We start from the raw sequence: 21,591 nt of genomic DNA on the forward strand, positions 1-21,591 counted from the left end.
AATAAAAACAAATTCACAACGGACGTACCTCCATCCCAGAGCAAAGTGACTCCGAGCCGAGAGGAGAGGGACACAAATAACCCGACCCGCTCCAGAATCAGCCCGCTGCCCGAATACGACTTCGGAAGAGTCACAGGAATCCCGTTGACCGTCACGGCTTTACCTAAGAGAACATGAACACATGATGTCAAAATATTACTGAAGCTGATGAGTAACGCTCATGCATCCGTGGATGTGTGTTTGACCTCTCAGCAGATGTATGGCCGTGTTCCCGACGGTCAAAGTGACGGATTTAGTGCAGGTCACTCCGGTACTCCCGCAGGGAACATTCTCCGCGCTGACGCTGAACAGCCCGCCGGTCTCCTGCGCCAGAATGTACTCACAGTCACCCAGGAAGGAGAAATAACGGCCGTCAAACGTGATGTAGTGAGGGTCACCGGTGGCCACGCAGGTGCCTGAGCACAACGCCTGACCGCAGTGCCAGCGCTGCTCGCGACAAACACTGTCAAAGTGAAAAACAGAGTTAAAGTCAGCATGAAACAGATGCTGCCAAGTCTTTTCTTCACTGTTGTGAGTGAAATGGCTTCGCAAACAAGAACAAATGTAGAGCGGGGCTTGATGTGTTTTGGGTGTTTTGATTGGGCTTTACATCATAAACACTTTTTTTGGTAATGTTTTCAGTTACTAAAGCTTTAATTTAATTAGTTTGGACTCAAATGAGGTGTTGTTTCTGCTCACCATGTGTTGCAGTCTTTCGAAATGGTGTCATTGGTGAAATAAAGTCTGCCGTTGTGATGACACGGACACTCGTCCGGCTTTACGCACTGATCACCCTGAAGACACAAACATTCTTAGAACATATTTATGATGGGCACGTCAAGCCGTATCATGTGCGTTTAGAAGACTGAGGAACACACCAGCAGCACAGTGCTGTCCGGACAGACGCAGCCGTGGATGGGTTCGGTACAGGAGTCCAGAGGAGAGTTTGGACTGGAGCAGGTCCTCAGACACGAGCGAGGAGAGAAGATCAGAGACCCCGGACACTGATTGACCTCAGGACACGAGAGATCTGTGCAGTTCCACACGCCACGTGCACAAACACTACAAACGCAGACAAAGAGGGTTCAAAAATCCGTTTTTTTTTTTTTTTCGACTTCATTCTATCTGATTTTAATCTGTTTTACAACACTGCCACCATACATCTCTTTCTAAGGTCTGTTCTTTACTGTTTGTGCACTTGTTTTGTTACTAGGTCAAACGGAGGTTACATTGTTTGTTCTTTCAGGACAGAGGGAGAGGCAAGAAAGGTCAACAAACAGTACAACGAGTGTTTGACAATTAAATAAACACTAAAAAGACGCTCTGAAGCCTGTTTAAACCCTCCAACTTCAGCCCCCAAACATATTTGTTCAGTTATAAATGTCTGAATGTCACTGCATGAGATCAAGAGTCTGAATCTGTGCATAAAAAAATATTGCAGGATCTTTTCTCTTTACTAAAGTCACTTTTCTTAATTAAGTTTGAAGTCTTGATGTGTTTGAATCAGCTGGTGTTTTGGTGATTTTTAGTGGCATAAATATATATATATTTAACATAACATTAAATATAAAAACAAATAAATAATAAATAAAAATTCATATATCTTTTGAACAATAAATACATATGTTTAGATAAAATAAAAATAAATATAAAATAAATAAAATAAGAAAACATATAAATCAGATCATAAAATAAAAATAAATAAATCTAGATAAATCTAGATAGATAGAATAAAATTAAATATTAAAATATATAAATAGCACACTTTTATGGACAAAAATAAATAAATCTATATTAAATAAAATTAAATGTAAAAATAAATAAATACAATTTTAACAATAAATGAATAAATAAATCTAGATAAATAAATACTATAGTTTTACAAATTATTAAATTAATTACAAAATCTAGATGGAATCAAATTAAATATAAAAATAAAATAAATAAAATACATTTTTAACAATAAATAAATAAATCAAGATAAAATAAAACAGAAAAGTAATAAATAATAAAAAAAAGATAAAATAAATGAATCCAGAAATTAAATAAAATCTTAAAATAAATAAAATCAATAAATCTAGATAAAATTCAATTAAATTTAAAACTAAATGAATAAATAAAACTAAATAAATAAATCCAGAATAAACATTTAATTAGACATTTAATACATTAAATATGAAAATAAAATAACTAAAATAATTAAATATGAAAATAAAATAAAATGTCTAACAAATAAATCAAGATAAAATACAAATTTAATAAAAAATAAAAATGATTAACAATAAATAAATAAATCTACATAGAATGAACTTACATAAATAAATAAATAAGGTGTGTGACACCATAAAATAAAAACACACATGTGGAGGTGTGAGGAAATGCAACATAAATGTCTTTAATCTCAATTTGTGTTTCTTTATCGCTCTGACCCAAACTCCACATTACCACACTGATCATGAGCGGCAGATGAGAAGCATGTTTATCTCACGCTTAGATATCAGCCTCCATAAACCCAGATCGATGCGTGTCAGCTGACCTGAGGCACAAGAGATGCAATGAAATCAACCTATCCCGAGACGCAGACCCCGCGGGTCATAGAGTGACTTCATCAGATACCTCACACCTCTCCAACACTCCCTGACATGTGACGGCACGTGCAAAAGCAAACACATGACCCATTAATGCAGAAATCATGCAAACCTTGACCACAACCACTAGCCCAAGCAATCAGTGATTTATGGATTCTGTGCTTTCTTTCCTCTTTGGTCCACATACATGCATTAGTCTGAGTACAAAGGTAATTTTCTGCTCAATATTCAATGTTTTATCAGAGTGCAGGAGATAAAAATCAGACCCCAAAACCATAAAGAGCCATAAAACAGACATGAAGCTTTTCACAACACGTCCATAAAACCCTTGATGGAGACGACAGACCAACAGATCTGCTTTATTTCTCCAGATCTCTGGATTACTGTGAAGTTGCTTCACAATCTGCATTGTATAAAACAATATATAAATAAAAGTGACTTGACCTGAAATTAAAATGCATTAAAATTGTATGGAAATTACACGTCTCCCCTCATGAGTGAGAATCAGTCGCTTTTTTTTTCCTACCAGCTGTTGCAGTTCTTCTGTCGGGTGCTTCCCGCGGGATGGAGCTGGTCTCCGTGTGTGCAGGGGCACATGTGGACGGGCACACACTGACCCTGACCATCCTGTGCCAGTCCGTCTGGACACTGACACCCCGGCACACAGTTCCCGCCGCCCTTGACCCCCTCACAGCTCCAGCCGTGCCACAGATCGGCACAGGATGCTCCGCACGGACGCCCGCACTCCTGATACACCTGCCCTCCGGAGCACTGCACCGCTGCAGGAGAGAAAATAAATGCATGGAATTAGACTGAACTTTTGTCAATACTTTTGATATTGAATCAAATTTATAATCAATATTTCCTTCGGCTCGTATCAGTTCTCAAACGTCTTGTGCCCCTTTGACCTTTAACATTATCATATATAATATTAAACATTGATATTATTTTAAAAATATATATTATTATATATTGTATTATGGTCCCTCTCTAAGTAGTGATAAAGTAACACTGAAGCTAATGAGATAATTAAGCAATTAATTAAGTGACGATTTAACATTATTCATGAACACCTGCTGTTAACAAGCAGAATCTACAACTTTTCTTACAGCAGAATGTGCGATTTCTCCAGCTGACCGGCGCCCCCTCTTGGGCACACTGACGGGCGTATGCGGCAAGGACGGTGCACTGGCACGACTTCTGTGGGCCGCAGCTGCATACTTCACTGAGACACAGACGCATGTACGGCTCTCTGTCCACCACGTCATGACACGCCTGCAAGACAAGCTTCAGCTTCACCTTCACCGCTTGAACATTTACCAAAACTACTGACCCAAACCACACTGACCTGAAACACTGAGCTGTGAATCACAGAGCACACACTCTCTGCATACTGTCTCCACTGGGTGTACGTCCCGCAGGGGTCAGAGGTCATCGCTGAGGGAAGAGGGCATGAGCCCGTTCGGAATTTGGCGGCAAATGAAGAAACGCTGTTCTCGACGTCACCTTCGGGTGTGGTGAAATCATCATGCTGACTCCAGGTCAGAGTGCCACACAACCCTCGAACCTGACATCACAACAAACGGTCACATGACCAGACTGTTAGTTGAGTTACTACCAGACTTCAGCTACTATATTCTATTATTAGAAACTATAAATAAATGTGTGTGTTACTGAGGTACCTTATGGGCAAACCCCGGCTGTAGGGTGATGAGGAGCAGAGGTCCGTCCAGGTGCCACATCAACTGAGCACCAAATGCCTGGATCAGCAGAACACTAGAGGAAGGCTTTCTGACCATCAGATCTCCTGTGATCACCGGCAGCAGCTCCCGCTGACCGTTCACCATCACTGAACCTGAGAACAAGAGTTTTTACACTGTTCTTATGGATTTTTGATTTGCTGTTTTATGTTGTTTTGTTAGTTTTTCTCCATTGGTTTGGCTCATTTGGCTCACAGAAATTACATTCTCAAAACAACATGGACAATCCTCCAAACCACTTGGCAATTGTTCACAACAGAATTGATTTTGTCATTCATTTAGCAAATAGCAAATGTCTAAGTACATGTCTCAATGTCTCAGTACATTTTTGCAAATGATTAGGTACAGCTGGCCCACGTTTAGCACAATTTCCAAGTGAATAGATCTTGTTGATCTAAACTGATTGTTGATTCTCAGTCTAATGGTTGTTCGCTCCAAAATGTGTCAGCGTCATTTCATTATATAAGTCATCACGATAGTCTGTTCAATTGTCAAAATTAGTCAAGAACATAATACCATGAATACCATATATGAATCCTTGGAACATTTGATACAATTAAACTAGAATTGACAAACGAAGGAGGCGAGAATTTTTATATGATCCCTGAAAATGAGAGAGGTCTTGCAGGGCCTCACCTACCACAATATGTCATTGTATGGGACAATGTGAATTTCCACCGTGTGGAATTTAGTTTTGACACATGAGTCAACTGTTTTGGGAGAGGTATGAACTTTTGCAGGTGAACCATGGTGTTGTGCCGAACCATCCACGTTATTTTGGCAAAAGCACCAAGAGTGTTGAGAATGTCCGGTCTGTTTCAAGAAATGAGCCAAAGCAAGTGAGAAAGATCTTTGTCATTTCCGTGGCACTGACTCTTTATATGGGAAAGGAATTTAGTTTTGAAGCATGAGTGAACAGTTTTGGGAGAGATATGAGCTTTTGCAAGTGAGCTATAGTGTTGTGCTGAACTGTAAGACTGTTTTGCCAAATGATCTTAGAGTTTTGAGAATGTAATTTCTGTTTCAAGAAATGAGCCAAACCAATGGAGAAAAACTGTAATATAAATGAATGAAAATTCTTACTTATTAACTTGGTTAATTAATTAAATAGACAAAAATCATGTAGACAAAATAATCAATCAAAATTATTTAAATGAAACTAACTATGGATAGATTAAGGATGGATGAAGAGACAGTCAGATTGATGGATGGATGAAAGGATAAATAGATAATTGGACTGATGGATGGAGAGGATGAAGAGACAGTCAGCTGGATGGATGGATGGATGGATGGACGGATGGATGGATGGAAGGAATGGAAGGAATGGAATGGAGAGCCAGGTGGATGGATGGATGGATGGTTGGTGGATGAAAAGAGAAGAGACAGCTAGATGGATGGATGGAGAACCAGATGGATGGATGGATGGATGGAATGGAGAGTCAGATGGATGGATGGATGGATTGATGGATGGATGGATGGAATGGAGAGTCAGATGGATGGATGGTGAATGAAAAGAGAAGAGACTAAAGAGACTAAATTATTTAAATGAAACTAACTATGGATAGATTAAGGATGGATGAAGAGACAGTCAGATTGATTGATGGATGGATGGATGGAAGGATGAATAGATAATTGGACTGATGGATGGATGGATGGATGGAAGGAATGGAATGGAGAGCCAGATGGATGGATGGTTGGTGGATGAAAAGAGAAGAGACAGCTAGATGGATGGATGGATGGATGGAATGGAGAGCCAGATGGATGGATGGATGGTTGGTGGATGAAAAGAGAAGAGACAGCTAGATGGATGGATGGATGGATGGATGGATGGATGGATGGAATGGAGAGCCAGATGGATGGATGGATGGATGATGAATGAAAAGAGAAGACACAGCTAGATGGATGGATGGAGAGCCAGATGGATGGATGGATGGATGGAATTGGATGGAATGGAGAACCAGATGGATGGGTGGTGAATGAAAAGAGAAGAGACAGCTAGATGGATGTATGGAGAGCCAGATGGATGGATGGATGGATGGATGGATGGAATGGAGAGTCAGATGGATGGATGGTGAATGAAAAGAGAAGAGACTAAAGAGACTAAATTATTTAAATGAAACTAACTATGGATAGATTAAGGATGGATGAAGAGACAGTCAGATTGATTGATGGATGGATGGAAGGATGAATAGATAATTGGACTGATGGATGGATGGATGGAAGGAATGGAATGGAGAGCCAGATGGATGGATGGTTGGTGGATGAAAAGAGAAGAGACAGCTAGATGGATGGATGGATGGATGGATGGATGGATGGAATGGAGAGCCAGATGGATGGATGGATGGATGATGAATGAAAAGAGAAGAGACAGCTAGATGGATGGATGGATGGATGGATGGATGGATGGATGGATGGATGGATGGAAGGAATGGAATGGATGGATGGAATTGGATGGAATGGAGAACCAGATGGATGAATGGATGGATGGATGGAATGGAGAGTCAGATGGATGGATGGTGAATGAAAAGAGAAGAGACAGCTAGATGGATGTATGGAGAGCCAGATGGATGGATGGATGGATGGATGGATGGATGGTTGGTGGATGAAAAAAGAAGAGACAGCTAGATGGATGGATGGAGAGCCAAATGGATGGAGGGAATGGAGAACCAGATGGATGGATGGTGAATGAAAAGAGAAGAGACTAAAGAGACTAAATTATTTAAATGAAACTAACTATGGATAGATTAAGGATGGATGAAGAGACAGTCAGATTGATTGATGGATGGATGGAAGGATGAATAGATAATTGGACTGATGGATGGATGGATGGATGGATGGATGGATGGAATGGAATGGAGAGCCAGATGGATAGATGGATGGATGGATAGAGGGAATGGAATGGATGGATGGAATTGGATGGAATGGAGAAACAGATGGATGGATGGATGGAATGGAGAGTCAGATGGATGGATGGTGAATGAAAAGAGAAGAGACAGCTAGATGGATGGATGGAGAGCCAGATGGATGGATGGATGGAGGGAGGGAGGGAGGGAATGGATGGATGAAATTGAATGGAATGGAGAACCAGATGGATGGATGGATGTATGGAAGGGATGGAATGGAGAGCCAGATGGATGGATGGATGGATGGATGGAAGGGATGGAATGGAATGGAGAGCCAGATGGATGGATGGATGGATGGAAGGGATGGAATGGAGAGCCAGATGGATGGATGGATGGAGGGAGGGAGGGAGGGAATGGAATGGAATAGATGGATGGAATTGGATGGAATGGAGAACCAGATGGCTGGATGGATGGTGAATGAAAAGAGAAGAGAAAGCTAGCAAGCAAATGTGAATTTCCACCGTGGCCCGCTCATCAGGGCCTGGTTCACTACTTATCAAAGGATGGTCATGGTGTTCCTACCACCTTACTCTCCTTTCCGCAATCCTATTGAGGACTTTTTCTCTGCTTGGAGGTGGAGAGTGTATGAGCATCGGGCTCAAGATCAGAGGTCCCTGCTCCATGCAATGGACGCTGCGTGTGAGGATATTACAGGAGATCATTGTAGGGGATGGTTGCGATATGCACGCCGTTTCTTCCCTCGTTGCATTGCAAGGGAGAATATACGCTGTGATGTGGACGAGAATCTGTGGCCAGACAGACAGCAGCGTGTGGATGGCCAGGAGTGTGAGGACGATGTCCAGGAGAGGGAGGGTGAGGACAGCGACCAGTGAAGAACTGTTAGTTGTGAAACTGTTAGTTGTTTATTTACAGCACTGTAGGCTGCATATAATTTTCATTGTTTTTTGTTTGTGTGTGTTTATATTACAGTATATTATGCTGTATACATTTTCTTTTTACTCTGATGTATGGAAGTTACTTTATGTGTGTGAATGATTATGGTTTCTTTTTTTTTTCAGTTTTATACACAATTGTATTCTGTTAGCTAGACAAAAAACAGTACAGTAACCATTGTAAATGAAGGACTGGGCTAAGACTGAAAGGTGGACATGAGGGATATTTCAATGGTTCTCTGCCATAGTGACAAAACATCTAAACATTTTGACTTGCAGTGCTTACACAATGCCAAAGGGACAAAGCATTTTGGGGGCACTGACTGTTTAAATGAGAAGGAAATTTAGTTTTGACACATGAGTCAACTGTTTTGGGAGAGGTATGAACTTTTGCAGGTGAACCATGGTGTTGTGCCGAACCATCCACGTTATTTTGGCAAAAGTGTTGAGAATGTCCGGTCTGTTTCAAGAAATGAGCCAAAGCAATTGACAAAGATCTTTGCCATTTCCATGGCACTGACTCTTTATATGGGAAAGGAATTTAGTTTTGAAGCATGAGTGAACAGTTTTGGGAGAGATATGAGCTTTTGCAAGTGAGCTATAGTGTTGTGCTGAACTGTAAGACTGTTTTGCCAAATGATCTTAGAGTTTTGAGAATGTAATTTCTGTTTCAAGAAATGAGCCAAACCAATGGAGAAAAACTGTAATATAAATGAATAAATGAATGAAAATTCTAGCTTATTAACTTGGTTAATTAATTAAATAGACAAAAATCATGTAGACAAAATAATCAATCAAAATTATTTAAATGAAACTAACTATGGATAGATTAAGGATGGATGAAGAGACGGTCAGATTGATGGATGGATGAAAGGATAAATAGATAATTGGACTGATGGATGGAGAGGATGAAGAGACAGTCAGCTGGATGGATGGATGGATGGATGGATGGATGGATGGATGGATGGATGGATGGATGGATGGATGGATGGACGGATGGATGGATGGAAGGAATGGAATGGAATGGAGAGCCAGATGGATGGATGGATGGTTGGTGGATGAAAAGAGAAGAGACAGCTAGATGGATGGATGGAGAGCCAGATGGATGGATGGATGGAGGGAATGGAGAACCAGATGGATGGATGGATGGAATGGAGAGTCAGATGGATGGATGGTGAATGAAAAGAGAAGAGACTAAAGAGACTAAATTATTTAAATGAAACTAACTATGGATAGATTAAGGATGGATGAAGAGACAGTCAGATTGATTGATGGATGGATGGAAGGATGAATAGATAATTGGACTGATGGATGGATGGATGGATGGATGGATGGATGGATGGATGGATGGATGGATGGATGGATGGATGGAAGGAATGGAATGGAGAGCCAGATGGATGGATGGATGGTTGGTGGATGAAAAGAGAAGAGACAGCTAGATGGATGGATGGATGGATGGAATGGAATGGAGAGCCAGATGGATGGATGGATGGTTGGTGGATGAAAAGAGAAGAGACAGCTAGATGGATGGATGGATGGAATGGAGAGCCAGATGGATGGATGGATGGATGGATGGATGGATGATGAATGAATGAAAAGAGAAGAGACAGCTAGATGGATGGATGGAGAGCCAGATGGATGGATGGATGGATGGATGGAAGGAATGGAATGGATGGATGGAATTGGATGGAATGGAGAACCAGATGGATGAATGGATGGATGGATGGAATGGAGAGCCAGATGGATGGATGGATGGTTGGTGGATGAAAAGAGAAGAGACAGCTAGATGGATGGATGGATGGATGGAATGGAGAGCCAGATGGATGGATGGATGGTTGGTGGATGAAAAGAGAAGAGACAGCTAGATGGATGGATGGATGGATGGATGGAATGGAGAGCCAGATGGATGGATGGATGGATGGATGGATGGATGGATGATGAATGAATGAAAAGAGAAGAGACAGCTAGATGGATGGATGGAGAGCCAGATGGATGGATGGATGGATGGAAGGAATGGAATGGATGGATGGAATTGGATGGAATGGAGAACCAGATGGATGAATGGATGGATGGATGGAATGGAGAGTCAGATGGATGGATGGTGGATGAAAAAAGAAGAGACAGCTAGATGGATGGATGGAGAGCCAAATGGATGGAGGGAATGGAGAACCAGATGTATAGATGGATGGATGGAATGGAGAGTCAGATGGATGGATGGATGGTGAATGAAAAGAGAAGAGACTAAAGAGACTAAATTATTTAAATGAAACTAACTATGGATAGATTAAGGATGGATGAAGAGACAGTCAGATTGATGGATGGATGAAAGGATAAATAGATAATTGGACTGATGGATGGAGAGGATAAAGAGACAGTCAGCTGGATGGATGGATGGATGGATGGATGGATGGATGGATGGATGGATGGATGGAAGGAATGGAATGAAGAGCCAGATGGATGGATGGATGGTTGGTGGATGAAAAGAGAATAGACAGCTAGATGGATGGATGGATGGATGGATGGAATGGAGAGCCAGATGGATGGATGGATGGATGGTTGGTGGATGAAAAGAGAAGAGACAGCTAGATGGATGGATGGATGGAATGGAGAGCCAGATGGATGGATGGATGATGAATGAAAAGAGAAGAGACAGCTACATGGATGGATGGAGAGCCAGATGGATGGATGGATGGAGGGAATGGAGAACCAGAGGGATGGATGGATGGATGGAATGGAGAGTCAGATGGATGGATGGTGAATGAAAAGAGAAGAGACTAAATTATTTAAATGAAACTAACTATGGATAGATTAAGGATGGATGAAGAGACAGTCAGATTGATTGATGGATGGATGGATGGAAGGAATGGAATGGAGAGCCAGATGGATGGATGGATGGATGTGTACTTTATGTGTGTGAATGATTATGGTTTCTTTTTTTTTTTCAGTTTTATACACAATTGTATTCTGTTAGCTAGACAAAAAACAGTACAGTAACCATTGTAAATGAAGGACTGGGCTAAGACTGAAAGGTGGACATGAGGGATATTTCAATGGTTCTCTGCCATAGTGACAAAACATCTAAACATTTTGACTTGCAGTGCTTACACAATGCCAAAGGGACAAAGCATTTTGGGGGCACTGACTGTTTAAATGAGAAGGAAATTTAGTTTTGACACATGAGTCAACTGTTTTGGGAGAGGTATGAACTTTTGCAGGTGAACCATGGTGTTGTGCCGAACCATCCACGTTATTTTGGCAAAAGTGTTGAGAATGTCCGGTCTGTTTCAAGAAATGAGCCAAAGCAATTGACAAAGATCTTTGCCATTTCCATGGCACTGACTCTTTATATGGGAAAGGAATTTAGTTTTGAAGCATGAGTGAACAGTTTTGGGAGAGATATGAGCTTTTGCAAGTGAGCTATAGTGTTGTGCTGAACTGTAAGACTGTTTTGCCAAATGATCTTAGAGTTTTGAGAATGTAATTTCTGTTTCAAGAAATGAGCCAAACCAATGGAGAAAAACTGTAATATAAATGAATAAATGAATGAAAATTCTAGCTTATTAACTTGGTTAATTAATTAAATAGACAAAAATCATGTAGACAAAATAATCAATCAAAATTATTTAAATGAAACTAACTATGGATAGATTAAGGATGGATGAAGAGACGGTCAGATTGATGGATGGATGAAAGGATAAATAGATAATTGGACTGATGGATGGAGAGGATGAAGAGACAGTCAGCTGGATGGATGGATGGATGGATGGATGGATGGATGGATGGATGGATGGATGGATGGATGGACGGATGGATGGATGGAAGGAATGGAATGGAATGGAGAGCCAGATGGATGGATGGATGGTTGGTGGATGAAAAGAGAAGAGACAGCTAGATGGATGGATGGAGAGCCAGATGGATGGATGGATGGAGGGAATGGAGAACCAGATGGATGGATGGATGGAATGGAGAGTCAGATGGATGGATGGTGAATGAAAAGAGAAGAGACTAAAGAGACTAAATTATTTAAATGAAACTAACTATGGATAGATTAAGGATGGATGAAGAGACAGTCAGATTGATTGATGGATGGATGGAAGGATGAATAGATAATTGGACTGATGGATGGATGGATGGATGGATGGATGGAAGGAATGGAATGGAGAGCCAGATGGATGGATGGATGGTTGGTGGATGAAAAGAGAAGAGACAGCTAGATGGATGGATGGATGGATGGATGGAATGGAATGGAGAGCCAGATGGATGGATGGATGGTTGGTGGATGAAAAGAGAAGAGACAGCTAGATGGATGGATGGATGGATGGAATGGAGAGCCAGATGGATGGATGGATGGATGGATGGATGGATGGATGGATGGATGGATGGATGATGAATGAATGAAAAGAGAAGAGACAGCTAGATGGATGGATGGAGAGCCAGATGGATGGATGGATGGATGGATGGAAGGAATGGAATGGATGGATGGAATTGGATGGAATGGAGAACCAGATGGATGAATGGATGGATGGATGGAATGGAGAGCCAGATGGATGGATGGATGGTTGGTGGATGAAAAGAGAAGAGACAGCTAGATGGATGGATGGATGGATGGAATGGAGAGCCAGATGGATGGATGAATGGTTGGTGGATGAAAAGAGAAGAGACAGCTAGATGGATGGATGGATGGATGGATGGATGGAATGGAGAGCCAGATGGATGGATGGATGGATGGATGGATGGATGATGAATGAATGAAAAGAGAAGAGACAGCTAGATGGATGGATGGATGGAGAGCCAGATGGATGGATGGATGGATGGAAGGAATGGAATGGATGGATGGAATTGGATGGAATGGAGAACCAGATGGATGAATGGATGGATGGATGGAATGGAGAGTCAGATGGATGGATGGTGGATGAAAAAAGAAGAGACAGCTAGATGGATGGATGGAGAGCCAGATGGATGGAGGGAATGGAGAACCAGATGTATGGATGGATGGATGGAATGGAGAGTCAGATGGATGGATGGATGGATGGTGAATGAAAAGAGAAGAGACTAAAGAGACTAAATTATTTAAATGAAACTAACTATGGATAGATTAAGGATGGATGAAGAGACAGTCAGATTGATGGATGGATGAAAGGATAAATAGATAATTGGACTGATGGATGGAGAGGATAAAGAGACAGTCAGCTGGATGGATGGATGGATGGATGGATGGATGGATGGATGGAAGGAATGGAATGAAGAGCCAGATGGATGGATGGATGGTTGGTGGATGAAAAGAGAATAGACAGCTAGATGGATGGATGGATGGATGGATGGAATGGAGAGCCAGATGGATGGATGGATGGATGGTTGGTGGATGAAAAGAGAAGAGACAGTCAGCTGGATGGATGGATGGATGGATGGATGGATGGAAGGAATGGAATGAAGAGCCAGATGGATGGATGGATGGTTGGTGGATGAAAAGAGAATAGACAGCTAGATGGATGGATGGATGGATGGATGGAATGGAGAGCCAGATGGATGGATGGATGGATGGTTGGTGGATGAAAAGAGAAGAGACAGCTAGATGGATGGATGGATGGAATGGAGAGCCAGATGGATGGATGGATGATGAATGAAAAGAGAAGAGACAGCTACATGGATGGATGGAGAGCCAGATGGATGGATGGATGGAGGGAATGGAGAACCAGATGGATGGATGGATGGATGGAATGGAGAGTCAGATGGATGGATGGTGAATGAAAAGAGAAGAGACTAAAGAGACTAAATTATTTAAATGAAACTAACTATGGATAGATTAAGGATGGATGAAGAGACAGTCAGATTGATTGATGGATGGATGGATGGAAGGATGAATAGATAATTGGACTGATGGATGGATGGATGGAAGGAATGGAATGGAGAGCCAGATGGATGGATGGATGGATGGTTGGTGAATGAAAAGAGAAGAGACAGCTAGATGGATGGATGGATGGATGGATGGATGGATGGATGGATGGATGGATGGATGGATGGATGGATGGAATGGAGAGCCAGATGGATGGATGGATGGATGGATGGTTGGTGGATGAAAAGAGAAGAGACAGCTAGATGGATGGATGGATGGATGGATGGATGGATGGAAGGAAGGAATGGAATGGATGGATGGAATTGGATGGAATGGAGAAACAGATGGATGATTGGATGGATGGATGGAATGGAGAGTCAGATGGATGGATGGTGAATGAAAAGAGAAGAGACAGCTAGATGGATGGATGGAGAGCCAAATGGATGGAGGGAATGGAGAACCAGATGGATGGATGGATGGATGGATGGAATGGAGAGTCAGATGGATGGATGGTGAATGAAAAGAGAAGAGACTAAAGAGACTAAATTATTTAAATGAAACTAACTATGGATAGATTAAGGATGGATGAAGAGACAGTCAGATTGATGGATGGACAGAAGGATGAATAGATAATTGGACTGATGGATGGATGGATGGATGGATGGAATGGAGAGCCAGATGGATGGATGGATGGTTGGTGGATGAAAAGAGAAGAGACAGCTAGATGGATGGATGGATGGATGGATGGATGGATAGAGGGAATGGAATGGGTGGATGGAATTGGATGGAATGGAGAAACAGATGGATGGATGGATGGAATGGAGAGTCAGATGGATGGATGGTGAATGAAAAGAGAAGAGACAGCTAGATGGATGGATGGAGAGCCAGATGTATGGATGGATGGAGGGAAGGAGGGAATGGATGGATGAAATTGAATGGAATGGAGAACCAGATGGATGGATGGATGGATGGAAGGGATGGAATGGAGAGCCAGATGGATGGATGGATGGATGGATGGAATGGAGAGTCAGATGGATGGATGGTGAATGAAAAGAGAAGAGACAGCTAGATGGATGGATGGATGGAGGGAGGGAGGGAGGGAATGGATGGATGAAATTGAATGGAATGGAGAACCAGATGGATGGATGGATGGATGGATGGAAGGGATGGAATGGAGAGCCAGATGGATGGATGGATGGAAGGGATGGAATGGAGAGCCAGATGGATGGATGGATGGATGGATGGAGGGAGGGAGGGAGGGAATGGAATGGAATAGATGGATGGAATTGGATGGAATGGAGAACCAGATGGCTGGATGGATGGTGAATGAAAAGAGAAGAGAAAGCTAGCAAGCAAATGTGAATTTCCACCGTGGCCCGCTCATCAGGGCCTGGTTCACTACTTATCAAAGGATGGTCATGGTGTTCCTACCACCTTACTCTCCTTTCCGCAATCCTATTGAGGACTTTTTCTCTGCTTGGAGGTGGAGAGTGTATGAGCATCGGGCTCAAGATCAGAGGTCCCTGCTCCATGCAATGGACGCTGCGTGTGAGGATATTACAGGAGATCATTGTAGGGGATGGTTGCGATATGCACGCCGTTTCTTCCCTCGTTGCATTGCAAGGGAGAATATACGCTGTGATGTGGACGAGAATCTGTGGCCAGACAGACAGCAGCGTGTGGATGGCCAGGAGTGTGAGGACGATGTCCAGGAGAGGGAGGGTGAGGACAGCGACCAGTGAAGAACTGTTAGTTGTGAAACTGTTAGTTGTTTATTTACAGCACTGTAGGCTGCATATAATTTTCATTGTTTTTTGTTTGTGTGTGTTTATATTACAGTATATTATGCTGTATACATTTTCTTTTTACTCTGATGTATGGAAGTTACTTTATGTGTGTGAATGATTATGGTTTCTTTTTTTTTTCAGTTTTATACACAATTGTATTCTGTTAGCTAGACAAAAAACAGTACAGTAACCATTGTAAATGAAGGACTGGGCTAAGACTGAAAGGTGGACATGAGGGATATTTCAATGGTTCTCTGCCATAGTGACAAAACATCTAAACATTTTGACTTGCAGTGCTTACACAATGCCAAAGGGACAAAGCATTTTGGGGGCACTGACTGTTTAAATGAGAAGGAAATTTAGTTTTGACACATGAGTCAACTGTTTTGGGAGAGGTATGAACTTTTGCAGGTGAACCATGGTGTTGTGCCGAACCATCCACGTTATTTTGGCAAAAGCACCAAAAGTGTTGAGAATGTCCGGTCTGTTTCAAGAAATGAGCCAAAGCAAGTGAGAAAGATCTTTGTCATTTCCATGGCACTGACTCTTTATATGGGAAAGGAATTTAGTTTTGAAGCATGAGTGAACAGTTTTGGGAGAGATATGAGCTTTTGCAAGTGAGCTATAGTGTTGTGCTGAACTGTAAGACTGTTTTGCCAAATGATCTTAGAGTTTTGAGAATGTAATTTCTGTTTCAAGAAATGAGCCAAACCAATGGAGAAAAACTGTAATATAAATGAATGAAAATTCTTACTTATTAACTTGGTTAATTAATTAAATAGACAAAAATCATGTAGACAAAATAATCAATCAAAATTATTTAAATGAAACTAACTATGGATAGATTAAGGATGGATGAAGAGACAGTCAGATTGATGGATGGATGAAAGGATAAATAGATAATTGGACTGATGGATGGAGAGGATGAAGAGACAGTCAGCTGGATGGATGGATGGATGGATGGATGGATGGATGGATGGATGGATGGATGGATGGATGGATGGATGGATGGACGGATGGACGGATGGATGGAAGGAATGGAAGGAATGGAATGGAGAGCCAGATGGATGGATGGATGGTTGGTGGATGAAAAGAGAAGAGACAGCTAGATGGATGGATGGATGGATGGATGGTGGATGAAAAGAGAAGAGACAGCTAGATGGATGGATGGATGGATGGATGGAATGGAGAGCCAGATGCATGGATGGTGAATGAAAAGAGAAGTGACAGCTAGATGGATGGATGGAGAGCCAGATGTATGGATGGATGGAGGGAGGGAGGGAATGGAATGGATGGATGAAATTGAATGGAATGGAGAGCCAGATGGATGGATGGAAGGGATGGAATGGAGAGCCAGATGGATGGATGGAGGGAATGGAATGGATGGATGGAATTGGATGGAATGGAGAACCAGATGGATGGATGGATGGAGGGAGGGAGGGAATGGAATGGAATAGATGGATGGAATTGGAAGGAATGGAGAACCAGATGGATGGATGGATGGATGGATGGATGGATGGATGGATGGAGGGAGGGAGGGAGGGAGGGAGGGAGGGAATGGAATGGAATAGATGGATGGAATTGGAAGGAATGGAGAACCAGATGGATGGATGGATGGAGGGAGGGAGGGAATGGAATGGATGGATGGAATTGGATGGAATGGAGAACCAGATGGATGGATGGATGGATGGATGGATGAATGGAATGGAGAGCCAGATGGATGGATGGATGGATGGATGAAGAGACACTCAGATGGATGTGTGACCTGAGTCAGTGATGGAGACTGTAGTGTGCAGCGCAGTGACCGTCAGCTCTCTCAGACATCCAGCAGCTCCTCCTGCGCAATGTCCTCCACTGATCCTGACGCTGAGCTTCTGATCCACGAAATCCTGCACAAACACCACAGAGGTGATCTCAGATCAGTTCAAACACACTCAGATCCCGTTCGCTCTGCAGTAACTGACCTCTACGGCTGTGAACTGGCAGTCGCCGCCCTGCAGGCCGTATCTCTTCTGGTCGAAGGTGGTGACGTGCATCGCTCCGATCACAGCGCACTGAGCCTCACATCTCTCTCCGGAACATTCCCACTGACCGGCTCGACACACGCTAGAAGACAGACAGAGTGAGAACAGGAACCTTCAGCAGTCGTTTCGGTCTCCAGTGACGGTGGACCCACCATGTGTTACACCTCTGTCTGATGGTGTCTCCTGCGCTGTAGGTGCGGCGTCTGTGGAAGCAGGGACAGTCGTCCCGTCGCAGACACTGACCGGCGTGCAGGAACAGACCCGGAGGACACTCGCACCCCCCCACGCACTCGTCCCGACACTGACCCGACGCGGGAGGACCGGGAGACGAGCAGCTGGGCGGGCAGGACGACACGCAGTCAGAGAACACCTGACCGCTCGGACAAACGCGCTCTGCAGACCAAATCAACGATTTAATTCATTTTTACCTTTTCAAATAACAGGCACAGTACATGAAGCAGGTGTAGAAAGAGATAAAAAATTCATTAATTAAAATTAGATTAACATAAATAATAAAAAATAAATGATTAAAATCAATTAATTAAAATAAATAACAAAAATTTATAAATATTAACTTTAAAAAAGAAATACATTTTTTATCAAAATAAATTAAAATTGGATTGAAATAAATAAAAACTAAAATTAAAATTAATTATTTATTTATTTAAAATAAATACATAGACTAAAATAAATAAACAAACAAAAATTACATTAATTAAAATCAAATTAAAATAAATAATAAAAACTAAGATTAGAATAAACAAACAAATAAATACCAAAAATTAGATTAAAATTCATAACATTATTTAAAATTTGATTAAATTAAATTTTATTTTAATATAATTTTTATTTAATTATTTATTTGATCTTATTTTAATTATTTATTTATTCAAATTTTATTTTAATGTAATTTGTATTTATTATAAAAATGTATTTAAATTTATTATACAAATTTATTATATTGTTACTAATATAAGCAACCATTTTTATCTATTTATTTGTTATGCTTATTCGTATGTTATCCACATAAATTTCTCCATAGAAATATTTTAATATTTTAATGATTAGTTTTTGTTTTTATATTTTAAACTATATTCTAATGTTATCTATGAGATTAGTGCTTACACCATGAATAACATCTGGCTATTTCCAAAAATAATCTATATTAGCGTTAAATAATTCTTGTTCTGACTTTTAACTAACACAGAGTTAACTCTTTATTTGAAAAAGTTTAAACATGAGTCGGGTGATTTAATTAATTCACCAAAAATATTTTAAAAAATGCATATGCCTAAATAACAGAAGTCAGTTTAGGAGGAAGTAAACAGCACCACAGATCCAGGTGTATAAATGTTTATTACTATAATAAATAAAAGTTTATTATTATTATTACCACAGAAGCCGGCGGTCCTCCAGCGGATGATGACGTGTTGCGTCGCACACTCGCGCACGTAGCTGGCTAACGTGTCGCACACCACCGTATCTCTCTCGCTCACATCCAGACTGCAGTACAGATACAGACACGTGTCTATATACGGGCCGGGATCCACCTGAGCAGGTCCAGATGTTAGTCATGAAGTGTGTCAGTGCAGTGAACCCATCTAGTGTAAGTGACTTCAGTCTAACCTGGTGATGGCAGTGTGAGAAGGGGCTTTCTTTAAGACGATGACATGCTGCTTCTGCGTCCCGCCGTAGAGAGACGTCACTGGAGAGATCGCAGCTGTGGCCCAGCTCTGCTGCATCACTGCACACCTGTGACACACATCAGAACTATACAGTTCAGTTCAAGAAAATGTTACAATCTGGAAGATATCGTTCAGAGATAAGTGTCAAAACAATGTTCATATGGCAGTAATGATTACAGCTTGTTATCGTGATTATAATATAAGGATAATATTTCAATTTTATAAATACACCAAAAAAATGTTCATTCTGAAATTTAAAAGGCAGCCAAATATATATATATATTTTTTTAATTTACTAAGACCCACTTTGTTCTGTGAAAATATCTTTAAAATACAATTTGGAAAATATTTAGGTCTATTATTTAATTTTTTTTTTTTAAAGTTTTTTCTACTCAATATTGTACTATACTGTGTACATTTTTTCTTACTTATTTATTTTAATGTAATTCTATTTTCTTTTCTTTTAAGTTTTTCTTCTCTTTAAAGTAATTTGTGTTTATTCATTTATTTATTTTGTATATGTACTTATGTTGTATTTATTATTGTACTTAAATAAAACATTCAATAAATAAACTACTTGTCAAATTTATTTATATTACACTTTTCAATTATTTGTGAATTTTTAATCTAATTTTATTTGAATGTAATTTTTGTTATTTATTTATTATAATATAATTTAAATTTATTTATTTGAATCATTTATTTACTTTAATTTAATATGTATTTATTAATTTATCTAATTTAGTCTATGTATTTATTTTAAATAAATCAATTAATAAAATAAATTATTTTAATGTAATTTTAATTTTGTGATTTTAGATGTGATTTTAGTGTATTTAAGCATTTATTAATTTAAATCTAATTTTATTTTAGTGTAATTTGTATTTATTTGTTTTAGATAATTTGAATATTTAAATGAATTTTAATTATTTATGAATTTTATGAATTTATTAATCAATTATATTTTATTTTAATCTTAGATTTTATTATTTATGTTAATTTAATTTTAAGTATTATAATTTTTATTTCTTTATTTAGTTATTTATTTTACTCTATTTATTTATTTATTATTTACTATATATTTTAATCTTAGTTTTATTATTTATTTGTTTATACATTAAACTTTTTCACAGACCCACAAACTAGCAAATATCCTGGACCCCAGTCTAAAAACCAGAGCTTTGGGATACTCATGACATGCCAGAGCAGAATGTGACATGCTACACTATGAAGTGCACTAGTTCTATTTGGACAATTACTAAATGCTACCATCCAAAACAAGGTATAAGGATGTTTTTAAAACATATAATTTTGCAAACATAGCTAATTTTATTTGGTAACCTTGCTGCCTCTTTATTGATCAACCAATTGAATCTAAACACTTAAAGACGTCATGACCCACCTGGGCTTGTTGATCTTGTACACGCCATGAGTTTCCAAAGCTGGCGGCGTACTGAGACACACTTCCACCGCTGGTAGTGAAGTCATCTGTGCAAAATTAACATGTTACATTGAACAATTCATGAAAAACATTGCAAATGCATGGAAATGATTTAGCTGTAAACAGAACAAAGATTGTCAGAATTTTGTAACTTTATTTATGTAGTCTTTCCAAACCAAACCAAGCATTCTTACCATCTGGGTTGTTGTTATAAACTCCGCAAAGCCCCCTTGTGGCAGCGAGGTGTTCGGCGGTAACCGTCAGGTAGACGGTGTTCTCCATGTCGAACTTCAGTCTAATGCCTAAACCGCTCTCCACGAACACAAAGTCTCCCAGCCAGTGAACGCTGACTCCTGACGACACACACAAACACACATACATATGCTTAGCCAATAACATAAACTGTCATAGTAACTTCCCCGATCAGACAGGAAGTCACACCCCAAACCAGGGTTATTACACTCTAAAAAATGCTGGGTTAAAAACAACCCAAGTTGTTGGACAAACCCAAAATGGAAAATTTTAACCCCACAAATGGATTGTTTTAACTCAACGATTGGGTTGTTTTAACCCTGCGAATGGAATGTTTTAACCCAGCAGTTGGGTTGTTTTAACCCTGCAAATGGATTCTTTTAACC

General features: G+C 40.2%; 1 protein-coding gene across 1 annotated transcript in view; it reads right to left on the bottom strand.

Annotated features, from left to right (window-relative positions):
• Positions 1-21,591, bottom strand: part of sspo (SCO-spondin) — a 97,368-nt gene that overhangs the window by 70,855 nt on the left and 4,922 nt on the right. The window contains exons 7-21 of the mRNA XM_067377682.1: positions 21,148-21,306; positions 20,915-21,000; positions 19,454-19,579; positions 19,221-19,377; positions 17,980-18,220; positions 17,768-17,909; positions 17,569-17,692; positions 4,310-4,482; positions 3,976-4,194; positions 3,737-3,902; positions 3,154-3,406; positions 918-1,101; positions 739-833; positions 246-502; positions 29-163 (exon numbers count right to left, since the gene is read on the bottom strand). Coding sequence (XP_067233783.1) covers positions 29-163; positions 246-502; positions 739-833; positions 918-1,101; positions 3,154-3,406; positions 3,737-3,902; positions 3,976-4,194; positions 4,310-4,482; positions 17,569-17,692; positions 17,768-17,909; positions 17,980-18,220; positions 19,221-19,377; positions 19,454-19,579; positions 20,915-21,000; positions 21,148-21,306 — 2,517 coding nt within the window. The remainder of the gene's footprint in view (positions 1-28; positions 164-245; positions 503-738; positions 834-917; positions 1,102-3,153; positions 3,407-3,736; positions 3,903-3,975; positions 4,195-4,309; positions 4,483-17,568; positions 17,693-17,767; positions 17,910-17,979; positions 18,221-19,220; positions 19,378-19,453; positions 19,580-20,914; positions 21,001-21,147; positions 21,307-21,591) is intronic.

Source organism: Chanodichthys erythropterus, chromosome 23 (assembly GCF_024489055.1).
Source record: "Chanodichthys erythropterus isolate Z2021 chromosome 23, ASM2448905v1, whole genome shotgun sequence".
NCBI lineage: Eukaryota > Metazoa > Chordata > Actinopteri > Cypriniformes > Xenocyprididae > Chanodichthys > Chanodichthys erythropterus.